We start from the raw sequence: 22,782 nt of genomic DNA, 5'->3' as shown, positions 1-22,782 counted from the left end.
AGTCATATTTTGATATAGGACCCACACGGTGATATCGTGTGTTTTCAAAGTCCTTGTCGGAGTTTCTAACATCGTTGCCAGTTCACGATATTGTAAGCGTTCAAAAACTATGCTTTGGAGGTTTCTCAATCGAGTTTGAAAAAATTTTCGCAATTAGTTTGAGTGCATGACAAAATTTCTAAAACATACTGGATGATAAGTATTCCCATTTTTATAGTGGGCCAGAATTATTTGTAGCAGCCTTCGCGTGATATTTAATGCTATGAACTATGTCTTTATAATATATATATATATATATATTTTTTCTTTGTTTTTGCAAAATAGTCAGGCTTAATCCCAGTTTGTTGTTTTTATAAAAAACAACTATTTATTAGTGGGGAATGTATGGCATTGTCCGCCGAGGGGTAAGGCAGGGAAGACTATAGTTTCGGATCTCGCCACTGATCCTCATCATTGTCACAAGAGACATTTGGGTTTGAAAGGTTTTTTGTAAAGAAGCTATTAATAGCTTCTGGGGAGAATATCCCAACAAAAAACTAAGGGAACTGATGAGGATCAGTGGCGAGATCCGAAACTATAGTCTTCCCTGCCTTACCCCTCGGCGGACAATGCCATACATTCCCCACTAATAAATAGTTGTTTTTTATAAAAACAACAAACTGGGATTAAGCCTGACTATTTTACAAAAACAAAATACAAATGGTATCCCAAATAACCCGCCAAAAACTACTGAAGGATATTTTTTTTTTTCTCTAACCACAGCCATCATAATTTACTGGGCAAAATTTCTTAATGCTCAGGTTCTAATTGTGGGCTCTAGAGCGACTAAAAACACAACAAAAAAACTGTATTTGGTCATTCTTGCCAAATTTCGAGACCACGTAATATAATAAAATTACATTTAAATTTTAATGAAATACAAAAATCACACTTATAATATCTATAAGTTATTCGAAAAGTGCATGGCTAATATCCATAAAATACATCATTTTCATAGTTGCTTTACAACATAAACTATTTGCTTTTAATGTTCCCATTTCCATTCCCAAGATTTTTTATTTTAACGTTTTGTACATAAAAAACTTAAAAGCAATAATAAAAAAATCAACATGTAAGGGCTACAATTTTGTGGTAAACGCAACTAACTAAATAAAAATTTAGCATGCAAACGACAATAACAAAATGTGTTCTCCAAAAAATATGGAGAAATCAAATACACACATACACACACTTGGAAAAAAAACAAAATCATTCTCCAATAAAAGTCACAATAACACAACATGTGTCTTTTTTCAAACTCAAAATCTACAAGAAAAATTTGTACATTAACATTCAAAATAACAAGAAACAACTGTTTTTTTTGAAAAGTATTTTTTGTTTTGTTTTTGGTAATGCAATGCCCACCTGGAAATACCGTTAAAGGTTGTAAGACTTGTGTTGAACGCAGTGGCGGTAACAGCGGTGGCAATTGTCCAAATGGATCCTGATCGTTGGATATGGAAGACGATGTTGGTGGCGAGATCATCGATATATCAACGCTATGCGCCATTTCATAATTGCGGCCAGCTATAGTTTAGTTTTAGTTTTTTAGTAGTTTTTTGTTATGGAAATTAAAATAATAATAATAGATGAGGGAATAGAAAGAGAATAGAGAAATGAGGTAATATTTGATTATTGTTTTTTTTAGTCAATTTTTAAAATTCTAAATATTAGATAATAAATATTTTCATTATTGTTGGTAATCATTGACCGTCATCGTGGCGTATGAGTAATAATGAGCGGAATACAATAAGGTATACGCCCCCTAAAAACGTGATAGAATGATTTCTTTCGTTTTAGAGGCAATGTACCGCCGTTTTATATACCATATAGCAATATCATCGGAATTGTTGCTAACAAAATTGCCAGCAGTAATTGTAATAATTAAGCTATAAGTACATAAACTCAATATATTATTTTTCTATACAGTATTTTTCGTTTAATTGGCCCACATGATGGGTCAACAAAAATGATTAGGTTGTACCGAATTTCGTGCAAATCGAAAGATATATAGGGACGGTTTACATTAAATCGGTTAAATATATACATATATATGGGAGCTATATCTAAATCTGAACCGATTTTTCCCAATTTCAATAGGGTTCGTCCTTGGGCCAAATAAGTGACCTATGCCAAATTTCATCCAATTCGGATCATAAATGCGACCTGTACTTTGTTTACAATTTAACATGCACAGACAGACAGACGGACGGACATGCATAAATCGACTTAGAAAGTGATTCTTTGCATATTCTCAAAAGGAACCATGTGTCTATCTCGTTTCCTTTTGCCTGTTACAAACATATGCACAAAGACATAATACCCTGTACCACAGTGTGGTGAAGGGTATAAAAGCTGAATGCTGAAATCAGATTAATTCAAAATTCCGACATGTGAAATTTGAATTTTAAAATCAAATATTTTTTATTTGAAATCAGCTATTTATACCCTTTATATAGCTCCCATATATATTTTCGTCCGATTTTATCTAAATGGTGCACCAAACCCCCAAGGTTTGTCCGATAGAGACAAAATCTTGCACAGCGTACTGTATTAAGTCCAGTTTAATGTTTTTTGTTTTTGAATCGGTTCAGATTTAGATAGCTCTCATATATAGTTTCTTACGATTTTAAGTAAATGGTGCACCAAATACTTTTCGGATTGAGACAAAATCGTGTACAGTATACGGAGTTAGGTCCAGATAGGCGAATGCGAAGTTTTGTTAAACTCGGATAAGATATATGTAAATCTTAGCCGCAGATCTTATCTTAGCTTCCAAATATATTTTCATCCGATTTGTTGTGAATGGTGCACCGATGTTTACGATGTACACGAAATTTGGCAGAGGTGAGTTTAGAAAGATGTGTATTGAATTTGCAAAAATAGGTTTAGATTTAGATATATCTCCCGTATATCCGTATTTTCGTCTGATTTTATGTAAATGGTTCACCGATATATACGAGATAAAATTGTGGACCGCGCACTGTGCTGCAACATATCAAATGTCACGGTTGCTCAATTAAGTCCAGATTTACATATTGCTCCACATAGATTATTTTGCTCCATTTCATACGACTGATACACAAAAGAAACCGATTGACATGCAATCTTTCATAGATTTTAGAATGGTATATGTATGGGTTTTTAATTGGTTCAAATATCTATGTAGATCACACATTTAGTTTCGCACGATTCCATTTAATATTCAATACAAACGCTACAGAATTTGCACTTTGTAATCAGTTAAATCCCGAGAACCTGCAAGTGCTTATATGAAACATATTCTAATATGGGGACCATTTTTCAAATTTGTCCCATATCCGACCCTTTATATCAATCGAACTGGACCATATATTTCCGCAGTGAACGTTTACGCCATACTAGTTATAAAATTTTAAAAAATTTTTTTACACAAAATCTTGGTCTAATTGTCCCGTTAAATATTGACCGATCATCATCAAAACAGACATGCTTATTCGTTGAAGCAATTCCAGTGTGAAGATAAAAGTTGACTTATCTAGCTACATACAATGTATATAGTACACTGCTTAAAACAGTATGTAAAGCCACGTAATCAAACAAGTCTGATCACACATTACAGTTATCACTAAACACCTTTCGCGGGAGCATAACCTAGTGTGCGATAAAATTTCACAATTAAATATATGTACAACTACCTTGGTCCTTTTGATCCGCTAAATATTATACTGTAAAACTTCTTTAGGTTCGATTCATAGAGCGACCAGGAAACCAGACAATTTTGTTTTTTTTTCTAATTTGATGTCCTTCGACAAAATAGACCCTACACGAAAAATTTCTCGGACAGACGATCTGACATACATGGCTAGAACTATTAAATCAAAGCAATCGGCATACTTAAATATTGGTAAAGGGCTAATATTTCTTGGCGCCTTTTATACCCACAGTCGTATGGCTAATGAGTGTATATACACTTTGATACGGCAACATGTGCTTCATCGGAATATTGGTTTTAGGCCCAAATTCGTTTCAGACAATTTGGGTTCGATTTACAAATGTCCGTTCGTCTGTCTGGCCGGCTAATGTGAACACCAACTCTCGGCTACTTCGATTTCATCAAAACTTTGTACATCGTAATATATTTTCCAAACTCAGTTCTAGTTCGATGATGGGGAACATCGGTCATCTGCTCCCCCACAATTTGGCTAAAATTACACAAACAAGTAATTTTATAATAACATGCGAACCATCCAATCCGATTTAAACCAAACTTTGTGCAACCTATTACATTTACAAACCAAGCAAGATCAAGTCCGAAGATGATACCCGTCGGTCCTCTCCTTCTGGTACCTCCAGCACAAAGAGCCAATATTTTATAAGATGAGAACCATATGTCCAATCCTCCCCCACTTATGGTAAAAATTTTCTATATATATATATATATATATATATAAATCTAATACCAGGCGATTGGAATGTCCGATTTGAACCAAACTTTGCACAACCTATTATCATTACCAAGCCTATATCAAGTCCGGGACTCATTAGTCTAGTCATACTGGTACCTCCAAACATTGCACAACCTATCATTAATGCCAAGCTTGGAAATATGATTTGAAGTGAATTGAATATATACCTTATATAAAGTGAACATATACCTTATATAAAGCAAATAATAAAACATGTATGTTATTCCGAAGACCTCCGCAAACCATACGCTGAGGTTTTTTTGTTTTATCAAGTTTTTATTCTGTTTTTTTTTTTTAACAAGTGGCCAGCTTTCTTCGAATCATCGCAACCCTATGTATAAATAAAAAAGATCGAGCAAGGGAAGCTCTAAAATGCTTCTTAGTCATTTGAACTTAAACACAAAAATAGTAGTCAACATTCCGATTCGGAGGTTCATCGCGGAAAGTTCCCAAAAAATCTTCGGAGTATATGTAAGGAGTTAATTTTTTTCTGAACCAGTTCTCTCCATTGGTTCATTGAGAAACATAATAGGGGTGCTAAATCTTATTTTCAATATAAATGTGGCAAAATGAAGCCCACATTTATATGGTCTTCGTATAAGTCTTCGTATGAGAAATTCGATTTGAAAATGAAAGCAAAGAGTTTGTTCTCTTTCCTTCATTATGTCAAAAAGAAATGTTTAAAAACATAAAGCGAATTAAATTGAAAACCATTTACTGTGTTGTCATGCATATCTACATAATAAATATGTTAACATCAAGTACTCGAATATTTAAAATTTTTCCCAATGTAGCATTCGAAAAGATTTATTGAATCAATTGTAATCAACTTAGAAAAAATATATTTCCCGTAATGGACACAAATGTGCAATTATAAATGCGTTTCTCTTTAACAGCCAATTCACAACTGACCAAATCAGATTTTTCAAAACGCTCACAGAAGTGCATTCTGCCTGACGAATCTGCCCATTTTCTGATTCCATTCGAAGAAACTATTTTGTTAATTCCATGTCCACATAATCGCTATCACTTTATTACCTAATCCGTATAATTTTTTATTATTGCTCAATGTAAATTGTTGATGCGTTGGCAAATACGATACACATGTATCTGAAACGGCGTCAGGCGTGACGGTCTTTAACCTTTAGAGTTAGTACTCACACACACACTCGCAGAATCGCATACACTAAAGATAGGTGGATATATTTTCGTAGGATATGCGACATCACTGCCAAGAAAAATTGCCAAGCAAAAGTTTAAGTGATCACAAAGTTCGTTGTATGTCTGCAGGAAAGTTAAAGAATACAAACTACAACTACACGTGTCCTCAGTGTATATATGTATATGTAAATATTAGCGTTTATCCTGGCATTCGTCCGTTGAACGAATCCTCTGATTGTTGGGTATAAGTGAATGAATAATAATATGTTGCTAACACGACCATCGTCACAGATATCACCAACACCACCACGACAACAAATACAGCTACGATGAGCTCCATTCATGAGATGATGCTGCTGTTGTTTGGTGCTACTCTTCTCGGTTAGCCTGTGTTTGTTTTCGTTGTTTGGCACATTGGCCTGCTTATCATTGCAGGGGTTTATTTTGTTTTCGTTTCATTTTTTCTACATCTTCATAGGTTAAATCCTTCCGCATTGCAATGTCACTGTAGAATATGCTGGAAATAATTTACACTGTGGCTATGTGGAATATTTCGTTTTGACGAAAATATTCCCGATGGTAAGGGGTTTTTTGAGAAATGTACAAAGAGGAGGTCTTCTGAATTACTTATTATTCGCTTTACGGATTTCGATATGGATTTTATCTAGGACAAAACTTGTGCAAAGTTTTTTTTTTCAAATGGGACATTCCATTCATCTGATGTAGGTTTTATACATATTGAAAATTTTGAACATTTGTGGGGAAGGTACCAGAAGGAGTGAACCAATGGGTCCCATCTTCCCTGATCTAGGCTGGGTAAAGATAATAAGTTGAGCAAAGTTTTGTTCAAATTGAATAGTCTGTGCATAATATTACAAAATTATTTGTCAGCAAAATGTTGACCATTTGTGGGCGAGGATTGTACTGATATTCCCCATGTTCGAACTTGAACTAAGTTTGGAAGAAATATTAAAATGTGGAAAGTTTGCAAGAAATCGGTTACTCTCTTTGAGAATTATCGTGCGCAGATGGGCGGACGGACATTCGTAAATCGACTCTAATTTGTCTGAAACGGGGTCTAAAACCAAGACTGATTGTATAACAAGTATTTACAAACAAATATTTCGGGGGTTACAATAAGCAAGAATTTTTTTAAAAACATTTTTCAAGGTGGCTTTTATAAAAATATGTTTTCAATGTCCCAAACAATAAGTGGATGTTTTTAAAATAATTATTCGTAATATTTATTCATTATTTTTTAAAATATTTTTTTCAAGGTCCCAAACAAGAAGTGGATTTTTTTTTAATATTTTCTCGAGGTCCCAAACAAGGCGTGGACTCTTTAAAATTATGTTTTATGGTCACAAACAAGGCATGCATTTTTTTAAATAGTCTTTCAAGGGTCCCAATCACGGCATGGATTTTTTAAAATTATGTTTTCAAGGTCCCAAATATGCTGTGAATTATCCCAAACAAAGCGGAGTAGTTAAACATATTTTTTAAAGGTCACAAACAAGGCGTGGAGTTTTTAAAAATATTTTTTTTTTAATTTTCCAATCAAGGCGTGGATTTTTTAAAAAATATTGTTCAAGGTTCCAAAGAAGGCATGGATTTTTTTTAAATATTTTCTCAAGGTTCCAAACAAGGCGTGGATTTTTTGTAAATGCTTTCAAAGTCCCAAACAAGGCGTATTTTTTTTAAAATATTTTTAAGGTCCCACTTTCGAGACATGTGTAAAATTTAAATATTTTATCGTAGAAATTTTTATATTTTGATATGGAAAATCCACAGTACATGGCTGATATTCAGAGGAAAAGTAGAAAGAAAATTATATGAATGAACAGACAGAAGAGGAAGCAACGTTGATTATTTTATTTTATGATGACGATAATTATAAACACAACGTCAACTACAAAGTAGGCATTTTCATGATGACGTTGACTTGTACAAATATTTACTCAAATTATGCATTTGAGGTTATGTTTTAGATGGTTGAATTTATTTTTTTTTTTTTTTAAAGCCAATGGACTCACAGCCACACTTAAATGCTTTCTAAATTTAAATTCACCAACACACCCGCACATTTGGATTATATTTACATACACAGAAAGCATTAGCTTAAAGCAATGCTATTATGCAAATGTCGCCGAACATTGTATGGCAGGTATGTAAGTATGTGGGTGTGAATGAACATATGATTGCTTCGGCTGGCTGATTCTCTTGTTTTGCTTTTCATTTTATTCTTTGTCAATGTAGAGATTTTCTAAGAGAGAAAAAAGTAAACCCTTTTCTAAAACCTACCAAAGCTTAAATACGGGTGGCACATTTTGTTTAGCCGCCCCAGACCAAAGTCAGGGGGTTTGTTAGCCTTCCCCCTTATTTCTAGCATTCACAAGCAGAGATTTCTTCACATATTTTTTTTAAATATGAACACAGAGAAAAATGAAGAAAATTCCAACAAAGACTCAACATCAGAACAAAAAGCAAAAGGGGGAACCCCTGGCAGCAGTTATGTTTAATCGTTTAGTTCATTTGCTAGGTTTTTTCACTCTTCATACCGACATCGGTATCTCGGTATTGGAGAAAGTCAGCCAACGATGCTGACTGGGGCATGTTTACAATTTCACATATGATATGCGGAGACTACTTTCAGCAACAACTATCTGTGCACGTATTTGTATCTGTGGTTATTTCCGTGTTGGTGTTTGTGTTTCTGTGAATCGCATTCATAAGAAAACCCTGAACAAAACCTTGACATAAAGCATTTGAGGATAATTATTTCGGAAGAAACAGCCAAGAGCATTCAACGAAGAACCAACACCGCCGCAACTAACGTCATAACCACTGCAGATTTGCTGGAAACTGAACGGAATGCAATATTCTAAGCATTCATCATAAATGATGATGAAGAGCTAGAGGGAGTGACAGAGAGGGGAAGAGGAAGTCCATGGCAACAGACTTAGGTCTATTAAGTTTTTATTTACAAAAATCACACACACAAGTATACATGCCCATACACGGACGCAAGAAAAGAAAGTCCTTCGAAAATGGAAATATGTGTGCTTGTATGCGTTATTTATTCATTCGTTCATTGTGTCAGTAAGTTAATGTGTTCCTGGGTACGTTTTCATTTGTAAAAAAAAAACACAAAAAACAAAACCATAAATATTTTGTCGATGTTTTGTGCTTCCAATGATAACTTCCGTTTAATTGTCTACGCATGTTTGTGTCCAAATAATGTAAGAATATTTTCTATATATATGTGACAGTTATTTATATATTCTTGCTGGAATACTTTCTATTTATTTATGAAAATTATTTAAGGAAGTAGGGGATCAACGGTCGTAGTATGTGACAAAATGGAGGTGTTGGAAAATGCCTTTGGATGAAAATCCATGGTATAAAAGGGCACATTCACATTACGTTAAGATTTCAAGATTTATGTTAGGGTGTAATAAGTTTTTGCTGGTGACTTCATAATTCATGAAGAAGAAGCGTTATATCTTTGTTTTCCTCAAATTTATTTGAAAAAAATCCGTTTCAGAAAAGGCTGTTATATATTTCATCGCAACTTTGCACCTAGTAATACCCATGCATTTCCAGCAGGATGAACCAGAAGGGTTTCTCCTGGTATCTTTCCACAGATGGTTAGCTCCTCAATACAAACGTACTCATTAAACAAAGGGAATGAAGAATACTGTTAGGTCAAAACTTTGTAAGCCTTAATATGTATACTACCATAGATTTCATGGGTGTAACGTAGGGGATGATAGATACCAAGCAACGGCTCTGATTGGTTTTAACATGGCAAAGCCCGGCTTATCTTGATCCCTCCTTAATCTCAATTGTGGACACTGATCTCTCCGCGGTGGCACCTGCTGTAACTGCTTTCCTTATCCGTTGAAATAGTGAACTGCTTTTATAAAAAATGGGTTGAGACGTTTTCGCCTTGGCGGATACACTCAAGAAGTTCAAAGACGATATTATTGCCTTACAGGAAATGCGATGGAGAGGGTCTGGCGTAAGTAAATCAGATGATTAAGCATTGTATTATTGCTGCCACGAAACGAGATTGCGGATTTATAGTTAATAGGAGAATAAAAGACCTCGTCTCCAGATTCACTCCAGTAGATAAGCGAATAGTTGTAATCCTTAAAAATGCGAAGTTGTTCTATATCAGTCTTATTTGCGCCCATGCTCCGACGGAAGACAAAAATGAACAGATTCAAGACATTTTTTACGAGCGACTAGAAACATGACCGCTGTCGTGACCATAACATTAAAATTCTGCTAGGATATTTAACTGATACTTACAGATACAGACAACGTGTTAAGGATCTGGAAGTAGCATTTTGAAAAGCTGTTGGTATCAAATAGTGGCGGTGAAGAAGATACCCCAGCACTAATAAGAGATTACGGTATAGGGTATATACCACCAAGCGAAGATGAGGTCAGAATAGCAATCAATCGGCTGAAGAATAATAAAGTATGATGCTGGTCGGGAGCATGCACCAACTGATTATTACAATGTGGCTAGAGGATTGCAGGCCAAGAATCCGATAGAAAGATCAAGTGGGAGACAGCATCTCGGAACATGGTCTTTCGAATTGCATAAGCTGCGCACAAGACCGACGCTTTGGAAATCTCTTTTAAGCTCGGCTTATGGATATATATACACTTTGCTCATCATTGCCCGTGGTTCTTTGGATCAAATTAGTTTCAGACAATTTGGTGTCGATTTACAAATGTCCCATTGTCTAATTGCCTGGCTGATGCGCATCGTAATATTTCTTCCAAACTTAGTTTATGTTCGAAGATGAGGAACATCGGTCCACGGCTGAAAATTAGCTTTATAATATCATGCGAACCGATTGTCCGATTTGAACCAAACTTTGTAGAACCAATTACTTCACCAAGCCTAGATCAAGTCCGAGGGCGATCTCTCGAAGTTCCAGACACTTCAGTTGGAACATGAGGCTAGGGCCTAATAAAACATACATTCACAAAATGGGCATGGATCCTTTTGTTGGTCCAAGAACGTGGATTTCCATTTTAGTCCAAAAATACGTCTTGGAAATACAGAATAGAAGGCGGTACCACACAAGGGCAATTATGGAATGTAGGGCGGCATCTTCTGATTTCAATACCATACTGATTCTGATTTAATGAGTTTAAATGTTGTGCCAAAAAAACAATGCTAGAGGCATCCCTGGACATTTCTCTCATCTGCATATATTCGATATTGCATGATTTGATAAGGGTTCATTATGAAAGGTACACCACTGTATATTTGCCTGAAGTTTCTGGAGAAATTGGAATAAAAGACAAAAGGACACAAATCATTTTACATTCATAAACCCCTGATGATGTACCCAATGGAGAAAAATGAGCCTATTTAAGCCATCTGGCTTAATACCGAGTTTACTACACAGTTGTTATGTCGATTGTACTGCATGTAGTACAGCTGTTATGTTTAAAATTATGTGTTATGTTATGTGTTATTATGCAGATTAGACATTTTATGTACTGTAAAAGGTCTAATCTGCATATTGAGGCTCTGCAGAATATACTGTGTATTTACTGTTATGTTCTACAGAGCCTCAGTATTCAGATTAGAAAAGTTCAGTAACTTAAAGAAATATAAACTTTACTGCCAGCATGCTCTGAGTACATCTGAGTTAATAAATTCACAATAACAGGGTTTTTTGATTTTCAACAACAACAATATTTATCAACACTAAGAAAATATATTTGTATATCTATGTACGACGATATATGTGACATTATTTGTTATTTCTATGGCCAGATGTTGTATCGTTACAATTTCGGTTTTGATTGTTTGCATTTCCCTGAACACCGGCTGTACAGAATTTATTTAGCGATATTTGCTTGTGTTTATATTTATCTACAGTTTATTTAGCAAAGAAAAATAAACGGCAATAGAAGGAAACAGACCTAGGAAATCCTTGTTGCAAATAATACAAAAAGAAAAAAAAAACAACAACAAGTGAGAATCCCTTGTACTAAGGCACTGTCATCGTTTGTGTGTGTGTGGAATGTTAAATGTTAACATGGTGGATTTGTTTCATTTACTTGTTATAGTTTTTTTCCTGCATTTTTTTCTTCGTATTGTTAATATTGAACAGTTGCCAAATAATACGTTCATATATACTCGTATATATTGAAATGGTAACGAAGAGTTACTGCAGGGCAAATTTTGTATTTATATTGCCATAAACCTTGCCAAAGATAGATTTGTAGACGTCTTTGGGCTTGTAAGAAAGCCCACATATACAGGTATTCACATATATGTATGTGTAGATATGTCACATAATATGGATAAGGGAAAATGTACTTACTGTTGTATCACAGCAACCGGCCATATCGTTATAAAACTTTTATACAAATAATAATATTTAAATGTCCACTGCTCTTCCCGTTAGTGGTGATATGAAAATTTGCGTAGTTTCACTATTGGTTTCTGTGTGTGTGTTTGAAGGACACACGTTAACTCCACTGGTTGTATTTTATTTTATATTCTGTGGGATTAAAACGCTGAAACGAAAGTAGAAATATATTATTGATATATTTATTTAAAAAAGTTTTAATTTGTGACTGTGAAACCCCTATTGAAGATATTTAGCTTATTTTAAAATTGCCCCCAAATACCCCGTTTAATTTTCCTTCCCCAGTTTTCGAAATTTTACCTGTAATTTCCAACGTTATTTTTTCAGAGCTTGAACATCCTACTACCACACAATGTAATAGAATAGAACTCATACAAAGGCCCGAACGATTTAAGGAAATTTGAATGCACACCCCGGACTCGAAGGTCGACATTTTTGTTGAATTGTCCTACTAACGATGTTGAGTAATTTTTATATCCTCTGCCTATGGCTTATGGGTATGTACCTCATTGAAATATGGCTTTTAGACCCCACGGACTACATCCGTTTAAGACAATTTGGTGTCGATTTAAGAATGGCCGTCCGTCCGTCTGGTCGGCTGGTGCGTACGATAACTCTCAAAGGGAGTAACCGATTTCATCCAAGCTTTGCACATCGTAATATTCTTTCCAAACATAGTTTATGTTCGAAGATGGTAAATATTGATCCACTCCTTCTGGTACATCCCCCACAAAATGGTCAAAATTGTGCCAAAAAATATTTTTATAATAGCATGCGAAAACACTATCCGAATTGAACCAAACTTTGCACAACCTATTATCTTTACCAAGCCTAGATCAAGTCCGAAGGTGAGACCCATCTTACCTCTCTTCTGGTACCTACCTCAAAAAGGGCCAGTGTTATATAAACTTGTAAATTTTATTTGAAGCCAATTAAATAACCGATTTGATTAAAGTGAATAATAAAACCTGTGTGTAATTACGAATACCTCAGCGAACCATATGCTAGGGATATATATGTGTCGGGAAAACCGACTGACATTTTTATACCCTACACAACTATGTTGTCAGGGTATTATAGCTGTGTGCAGCCCCAAGAGTTTCTAACGCCGCGAAATATTATTCCTAGACCCACCTTTAAGTATACCGATCGTCATATCTCGACTAGCTGAGTCGATCCGTCTGTCCATTATAATTTGTAAACACGATACAGGCCACAGTTATGGACCAATCTTCACGAAATTTTGCATGTAGGATGGGTTCTGGCCAATGAAGATCTCTTCAGTTTTTCCAAAAGATCGGTTAATATTTAGGGGATGAAATGGACCAACAATTTTATTTTTGTCTGATTTTCTGGTCGCTCCAGAGGCCGCAATTATGGCCCAAACATCGCCAATTTTTACAAGGAGAAAGGGATTGGGACAAAGAATAAGCATGTCTGTTTTAATAAAGATCGGTCAATATTTAGCGGGTCAAATGGACCCCGACTTTTGTGTGAAAAATGACAAAATTTTTAATCTATAACGTATTTATTTACTCCTGAAGGACATAGACCCGAGAAGTTGACAGTATATCCAAGAGGAGTGGTTGACATTTAAATTGATACCAATTATATTGTCGTATGTATTCGGATGTGGGAGTTACACGTAAATATTTACACGTATTCAGATATTATTTAATAAACCGTTACCACACTAAAGGGCGGAAAGGGCGCTTTGAAATGTTCCATGAGGTTCCCGTTATGGTCAAGTACAATGTCTATAATTTTCGGTGATGATCAGATAATAATTTTGGGATGAAGTGAACCTAAAACTTATTTTTTGTGTTTTTTTTTTCGTTTCAAATTATAACCTACAATTATAAACCGAGCATCACAACACAACCCACGGGTAAGGGAATATGGCCAAGTAATTTGAAGGGCTGTACTGAATATTAGTAATATTCGGAATTTATGTCAGTGTAGAGGCTTTTGGCCTCTCATCGGGAAAGAGGGTGCAACTATAACGAAATATTGCCCAGGCTTGGAATAAAACTCCGCAGAAAGTTAGAGTTCCGTGGTAGTTATGTACGGTATCGTATGTTCGGCCCCGTCCGACTATATTGCTCCGCTCACTGGTTTTACTTGTATTTTGGGATTCTGCGAACCCAACATTCAAAAAAACATGAAACCAGGAGGGTTTTTATTCCCTGAGAATACAATGTACCATATTAGAATCAGGAAAATTACATACCGGAAATTTTAGCTAGGACTTTCAACATGCCGAGTTATGTCAAAATCCTATATAATCCTACATTACAGTAAATTCTGTTGGAAAACAAATGCGCCTGGGATAATTTAATACGTTCGCAATTCGCAAAATATGGAATTAACTCCACAATTCGGTTCGGTTTATGGGGGATATACCAAAGCGGGGACCGATATTGATAATTTTGCTCACCATCTACAAACGTCTGAATATAGGGGATAATTTTTTTGTATTTTTAAGGTCCTAGCAAGAATATATCAAGTTGGGCGACATTAATTTAATATTACATTTTCTTACAGGATAAAAAACCTCCTGGCAGAATTGTGGGGTCAAAAAATTAGTATATGTTTCATTACTTACCAATTTATTTTGTTATATTTGGGGCGGGATTTGAGAAAATCATTTCATTTGACCACTAAAATACACGGCCTTTTGTTTCAATTGTTGTTGTTGTTGTATTGTTGTATTATTAAGGGCAGTATTTGAATTATTTAGTTGCTGTTGTTGTTCTTTTCGATTTTATTGTTGAGTTTCGGCTTTGCTTCTATTCTATTCCATTTCATTTCTTTTCATCCTCCATTAAAGAATGAATGAAAAACAAAATAAGGAGAGGAATAAGCAAAGGAAATTAAAATCTCCCCGTCTGCTAGAAAATAAGCATTTTGCTGCAGATAGTCCAGTCCAAAAGGAACAGCAGACAAAGCGTTGCCTTAAAGTTGCCAATTCAAGCCGTGCAAATCGATGTCAGTCTGCAAGAAAAATAAAAAAAGAAAAAAAAATCGAAACATCAGAAATGTGTTGGTCAATTAAGAACAAAATGCAATCACTTAATCGAATGCTGAGAATATAAGTAGAAAAGAAATAGAACAACAAAATTAAAAGAGAATGTAATGGAAATAATATATTGCACCTATGTGGTGAGGGGTAGAAGCTGAAATTGAAATTAAGTTAATTATTTATTTTGCTCATGTTTTTCATGTGGTTTTAGTACGATGTATTCTCATACCATTTTTTATAGGTCACATTACATATCGGGAAGTATGTTTTAAATTTAAATTTGGTACAATATAACATTTACATTTTACAGGATTTCGTTAACCCAATAAATTTAAATTGTCAATTCCATTGCATATATGTCTAATAACCCGATTAACATGGTAAAATATTCGTAGATATATATAAATGCCTAAAAAAAGACGATGTCTTCGAAAAATGTGTTTAGGACAAAAAAAAAATACCTAAAATGGGCCTACATTGTGTAGTCGATTTATTTAGGGTGAGTAGACATATTGCTTAACAATAGCAATTTTTGACAGATCAGTTATGAGTCACGAAGGTGTCATACAATTTGTAACAGCTCAAAGTATGTTTAGTATTGAACATTAGATACATCGGTTCACGTTTTGGTATAGACGTCATATTCGGTATTTTGGTTGTGTAAGTTGCATGTCACAATCAAGTAGATTCAATTTGAAATTCCGGATCATGGAGTGTTAAAAACATATTCCCGTATCAAGTTTCGACTCAATTTTGGGTATTTTTAATGGCCCTGAACGGATCTTCAATCGTAGTAACGGTAATTTGACACTCCGGATTCTTGGTGGGTACAAAACTTATTCGCAGATAATTTTTAATATAGGGACATTTTTTGACGTATCTCCCATATACAAATCGCACACCATTTCGCTACATTAAGGGTGCTTGCCGAAGTTTTCAATCTCGACCGAATTATTTTAAATGTGAACATTATGTTAAAAGGCATAGAAATGTCGGCCCGAACTTGTTTTACTTGTTATACCCTCAGCCTTATGATACGGCAAAAATGTGCTGCATTGAAATATTGGTTTTAGACCCCATGTTTCTTTGGATGAAATCCGTTTCCGACAAATTGAAGTCGGTCTGGCCGGCTAGTGTACACCATAACGTTCATTAAAACTTTGCAAATCGTAATATTTATTCCAATCTTAGTTCAAGTTCGAAGATAGGGAATATCGGTCCACTCCTTCTGATGTCTCCACCACAAAATGGTGAACATTTTGTTAAAAATTAATTTCATAATATCGTGAGAGCAGACTAAAAACAATTCGTATGACCTATTATCATTACCTAGATCAAGCCTGAAGATGGGACCCATTGGTTCAATTCTTCTTCTAACATCTTCAACATTTTCAATATTTATAAATCCAAGCAAATAAAATGTCCGATGTGGACCAATCTTTTCATTACCTATTATCTTTATCAAGCGTAGATCAAGTCCGAAATTGGGGCTTGTCGGTCCGGAACCTCCCTCATTAAGGGTCAATATTATATAAACTTGTACATTTTTATTTGAATCGAATTGAATAACAGAATTGATGTATATATCAAATCCGAAACATTTTTGAAAAAATAATATAACCTGTGTGTGGCTAAGGGCGTATATCTGCGGGACGAAAAGTAACATATACAAGTAACAACGATGATAAGTTCGGGCCAAACCTTTTATACCCCCACAATTAGAAAGACATTCAAAATATCTAAAATAATGGGAGCTCCTAAGAAGAAATTCATGTTATCATATGACCGAAAAATTTGGAGTCAGGATCACTGTAGGGGTGTAGGATTGGGGTCAGGACTCAGTTTAAGACATTATTACTTATGGGTACTAAATGGTACTAAATTTGGTACAATTTGAATTTTAGGTGAACAAATTGAGTTAGAATCATAAAATTTGGAGACAGGATCATTGTTTAGGTGTAAGATTGAGATATGTAGGGAGTTCTAAAAATTTGCACTAATGGAATTGGAATCCTGAAACTTGGATTTAGGATCACTGTGGGGGTGTTGGTTTGAGTTAAGTAGGAAGTTTTTGAAATTCGTACTAAATGGTACTAAATTTGGTACAATTTGAATTGTGGGTGAACCGATAGAGTTGGAATCCTGAAATTTAGATTTAAGAGCACTGTGGGGGTGTTGGTTTGGGTTAAGTTGAAAGTTTTTGAAATTCGTACTAAATGATACTAAATTTGGTACAATTTGAATTTTAGGTGAACCAATTGAGCTAGAATCATGAAATTTGGAGTTTAAATAGTGGGTGAACCGATAGAGTTGTAATCCTGAAACTTGGATTTAGGATCAGTGTGGGGGGTAGGATTGGGGTATGCAAGAAGTTTGGGAATTAGTACTACTGTGTACTAAATTTGGTACAATTTGAATTGTGAGTGAACTGATAGAGTTTGAATCCTAAAACATGGATTTAGCATCACTGTGGGGGTGTAGGACCGGGGTATGTAGGAAGTGTTGAAATTTTGTATTACTTTGTACTAAATTTTGTACAGTTTGAATTGTGGGCGAACCGATAGAATTGGTATCTTGAAACTTGGATTTAGGATCATTGTGGGGGTGTAGGATTGGGGTATGTAGGAAGTTTTAAAAATTCGTACAAATGTGTACTAAATTTTGTACAATTTAAATTTTTGGTGCACCAATACAGCTGGAATCCTGAAATTTGGAGTTAGGGTTACAGTTTGGGTTACAGTTTCAAAATAGTACCAAATGTGGATTTGAGTAAACCGATAGAGCTAGAATCTTGAAATTTGAAGTTAGGATCACTGTCGGGGTGTAGTATTGGGCTATGTAGAAAGTTTTGGACATTCGTAATAATGTTTACTAAATGGTACCAAATGGTGGTTAGGATCACTGTTGGGGGGTTCGAATAGGGTATATAGGAAGTTTTGGAAATGTCTACAAATGTGTACTAAATGGCGCTAGATTTGGCACAGTTTGGATTAAAAGTTAACCGATAGAGCTGAAATCTTGAAATTGAGTAATAAGATTTTCATTGGATTGCATGATGTAGGTAGTAATGCAAATTTGTACCTATGTGTAGTAAATGGCACTAAATTTGAAACAAATTGGATTTAGGTGAACCGATAGAATCCTGAAATTTGAAATTAAGATTGGGGTATGTGGGAAGTGTTGGAAATTCGTATGTTAATGTAGAAGTTATGACAATTTATATATTTATGTTTACTAACTGGTACTTAATTTGGATTTGGGTGAAGCTATATTTGAAATTTGGAAATTTAACTAAATGACACCAAATTTTGTATAGTGCTTGATTTATTTTGCGGTCAGAATTTGTGTGTTGGGTTGAGTACTATAAGAGAACATTGGTACTAAACTGTTTTAAAAGTGTTAATATTGGTTGGTATTGGGTTTTAAATACTTCCCACATTCGCTGACGAAGTAGCGGGTATATGCTAGTACTGAATATTTTGATATTCGGAAAATATGTCGGTGTAAGGTAAGAGGAAACAAATAGCACGAAATATTGCCCAGAATCAGAATAAACATGCGCAGAAAGTTAGAGTTCCTTGGTAATTGTGTTTGGTATCATATGGTCGGCCCCGTCCGACTATACTGCTCCGCTCACTGGTTTAAAATATTATTTTATTATAAAAATCCTCAAAGTGCGAATATTGAAGGGGTGCCGTTATATGGTACTAGGACGATATATCTCGTTTGCAATACCAAATATCATATTTCAGAGCTCTAACTTAAATTTTGCGATTTATATCGTGATTTCAACAGACAGACGGACATGCATAAGTAGAAATAGAACTTTTAATATGAACACGAATATTTATACTTTGTAGTGTCTCCGGGGAATATTTCAAGGTGTTACAAACGGAATGACAAATTTCATATACACTCCACCTTATGGTGGAGGGTATAAAAATTCAAGAGTTATTTTATCCAAACGTTGTTTGGTTGGTTCCGGTCTGTGGGCCGCCTAAGTCATCTGTCCTAATTTTCTCCAATATTTGATGTCTGAAATTGAAGCTTTCTTTGATTTGAACATGTTGGTTAACCACCATTCACAATTTTAGCCGCTTGGCTTGCATTTTCACATTGATCAAAGAAAAACTGTAAAATGTACCGAATTTTCTCTTTGTTCATTTCCAGTTTTAACAACCTGTAACTCATAACAAAATACACCAAATAAAAAACAGGAACATTTTTTTTACTGCGGAATGTCACCCTTCCAACGAGCGTACATCTGAAATTTTTTGATCGATACTTTACAGTACAGCTATCTGCCGAGGAAATAATCGATTTATTTTTCCCCACACTAATAATATGTAAATTTCAATTCTGTTGAGTTCGTTATATTCCCTGAAATGCCCCTTGAACATTGTTTCTTCCGCTTAAAAGAAATCCAAATCACAAGTGTTTAACATCTACTTAATAATCCTTTAAATTCCAGTCTATTTATCGAAGAAAATTGCCGCACATGGAGGTAGACGGCTGTGTTGGTGTGGGTGGTGTATGCATGCAGGAATGCTCGAAGTCTTGAAACAAGTGGGTCAATTGTTATATTGCCACGTAAATCGTTGCTGGTGCGACATAAACACGCACCATCACCACCACCATCATCAGAGCTCCCCAGAAGGACGGACATTGCTGTGGGCATTTCATTGCATCGGTTTGCAGTGCAGGACAAAAAAAAATGAGAACGACAATGGCTGCCAAACTGTATGTGGGCGGAAAGTGTGCGTGAGTGTGTGTGTGTTCGTGTTTTTGTCATGCCAGTCCAATGACGATACAGCGCAGCAAAGCAAATGAGAGAGAACATTTACCGAAGAAATGTTCCTACGCATTGCTTTGCCTTTTGCACTGAATGCTAGAGAAATTACAGAGAAATTCTTGCTGACGTTTTCAGGCTTCCAGCAATAAATCCTTTAAAATAATCAAATACATAGTGCACACAAATGCAAGTGTATGTATGCATGTATAGCTTTGTGTATGTATGCATGCATATCGTTTTGATGATTGTGCTTGGTGTGCATATGTTTCGTCCTATTAATGCAAGTTATGTAGACAGCAGCAGGCCAGGGTGAGTGAGGGGTGACAACATTTTCTCTTACGTCCTTGCAGAAATTCCTGCTTATGCTTGCAAATCATACTTGTACAAACATATTTCTAGTTGAATGTTGTACTATGGTATTGTGGGGTGCGGGTTGGCTTTATTTTGCAAAGTCTCTTGTATGTGCCTTTACAAAATAAAGTGAAATAAAAGATTTCATTTTGATTGCCGGTTTCGATTTAATGAGATTCAATTGAATTTTTGTTTAAAGTATTAAGCGTGTAGTGTGTATAGTACGGATGGCTTTCATTAAATCCATCCATTATTTGTAACCTTAAGGCTGTTTGTGACTGTAGCCTTTGTCAATGAATTATCTCGTAATCGTTAGTAGGAGACAAAATTGTAGTTTTAATAAAGAACGTTAGACGTGTGGTGGGCCGACTACATGACAACATACACGATGTGCTATTAGGATTTTCATTATGATCCACAAATAATTATGAAAATATTATGTTGATTATATTAGAGTAGCATCTTTGGGAAAACCTTATCGATATTGGTCTAATTTTTTGGGTAGCCCCAAATTTTGGATATTTTGATGATTTTGGATACTTTTTAAGGGTTTTTTGTTTATTAAGAATTCATAAAAGGGTACACATCTATCAAAGCTTATAAATTGCGAATTTGATGCTTTCAACAAAATAAACTTAAGATCCACAATGGAAACAATTGATGCACTCCACTTCGTAGCCCTCTTTTCAATTAGTCAAAACCTGGAACACACCTCCCAGTCATCGTTCGTTCAGCAAAACAAAAGTAACTTCATTTAGATTTGAATCTAAATTGAAAAAATGTTCATGCAGTTACTGGTTCTTTCAGCCTCGAGTTTTCTATGTCCATGGGGGCGGTTACTTTGCAGTGGACAATGTTGATGGAGTGGTGGAGAAGAACCTGCAAAAGCTATTTACAAATTCGATTTAAATCGTTCGGCCATGGCTATAGACAACTTTGACGAAGAGTAAACAGAAATAAAGGACCACAAGGAAATAGAGAATGTTTATAACCCACTATCTGCTGCACCATATCCTTGTGGACGAAGATCCACACAAACACACAATGTTAAAATGAACAACACCAACAAAGAAAATTGTATCAAAACAAAAAACGAAAGAAAAACAGTTTTTGTTGCCTGTTAATAAAAAGAAGAGAAGACACACACACACAGATAGTCATTGTAAGACAGGTGAATGAAGGATAAAACCACTATAGCGACCACCTTCTTCTTCTACTTCTTAATTCAGATTGGCAAATGAACAGCAACTCAAGCATGCCGATGTAAATGCCAGCACTACAATGTGATGTGAATTTCAAATTTTTGATGTTTTCGAAATGAAATAATGCGCCAAGTACATGTTTCGAAAGTCTTGAATGGTGTAAAACGGTTTTTGTTTTTGTTGAACGGCATGAATAAAGCTTTAAAATATTTATAGAGATATAAGAATAAGAATTTAAATATTCCATTTTTAGATTTAGCTTAAAACATTTTGAATTGTTCTGGAATTGCAAATGCTGATTAATGGTGTCAAATTAAGGTAGTAAGATATTAGGTATAGCTTCCATATAACTGGTATTTTTTCGATGGTTTCAAGGGTGAAAAATATCGTCATAGAAAATTTCCAATATGGGTCCATGTTTTGTATATCACACTATAACATATCGATTTTTTTGGTTTACGAATAATTAACAGCTAACTTTTCTCCCTCCATCGGGAGAAAACTCATTTTATGATAGGACCTTGAACATGAAGTGAGAAATAGAAGATTTTAATTCTCAAAATACATAATAGTGGGATTACCGTTATATGGGACCGATATGGATATTTTTTGGGAGGGAAACTTGACAGCGAATAATAATACAAAATACCAATTTACAGACAATTCGGTTGAAAAACCTATCCAAAACTGGGGTTAATATTAATAATTTTAAGAATAGAGATTTGCATGGGGTCTACAATGGAACAAAATACCGACTAGAGTTAATATTAATAATTTTTAAGAACGGTGATTTGTATGGGTGCAACTCAGAAGCAAGGAATAATATACCCTCAGCTTTATGGCTAATGAGGATCTATACACCTTGATGCGGTAAAAATGTACCCCATCGAAATATTGGTTTTAGACCCCATATTTCTTTGGACCAAATCCGTTTCAGGCAATTTAGTGTCGATTTACAAATGTCCGTCCATCTGTCTGGTCGGTTGCGCACGATAACTCCCGAAATGAATAACCAATTTCATCTAAAATTTGCATTTTATGATAGGACCTTGAACATATCGATAAAGAAGTGAGAAAAAGAAGATTTTAATTCTCAAAAAACATAATAGTGGGGTTACCGTTATATGGGACCGATATTGATAATTTTTGGTAGGGAAACTTGACAGCGACTAATAATACAAAATACCAACTTACAGACAATTCGGTGGAAAAGCCTATCCAAAACTGGGGTTAATATTAATAATTTTAAGAATAGAGATTTGTATGGGGTCTACACTGAAACCTAGGTCTATGTTATTACTTTTTGATACAGAAATGTCTTATACAATGAGAACCTGTCCAAACTTCCAAAATACCGACT

General features: G+C 35.0%; 1 protein-coding gene across 1 annotated transcript in view; it reads right to left on the bottom strand.

Annotated features, from left to right (window-relative positions):
- The window catches only part of LOC133326021 (glucose transporter type 1-like), a 104,815-nt gene extending 92,707 nt beyond the window's left edge, over positions 1-12,108 (bottom strand). Inside the window, exons 1-2 of the mRNA XM_061534698.1 lie at positions 12,008-12,108; positions 1,405-1,566 (exon numbers count right to left, since the gene is read on the bottom strand). Of these exons, the coding sequence (XP_061390682.1) occupies positions 1,405-1,549 (145 nt within the window). The 5' untranslated portion in view covers positions 1,550-1,566; positions 12,008-12,108. The remainder of the gene's footprint in view (positions 1-1,404; positions 1,567-12,007) is intronic.
- Positions 12,109-22,782: the final 10,674 nt, after the last annotated feature.

This window comes from Musca vetustissima, unplaced genomic scaffold (assembly GCF_032173495.1).
Source record: "Musca vetustissima isolate MV318-11 ecotype Yass unplaced genomic scaffold, APGP_CSIRO_Mvet_v1 utg1866, whole genome shotgun sequence".
Taxonomy (NCBI): domain Eukaryota; kingdom Metazoa; phylum Arthropoda; class Insecta; order Diptera; family Muscidae; genus Musca; species Musca vetustissima.
Note: the sequence above shows the minus strand (reverse complement) of the source record. Positions and strands in the feature narration are given on the sequence as shown.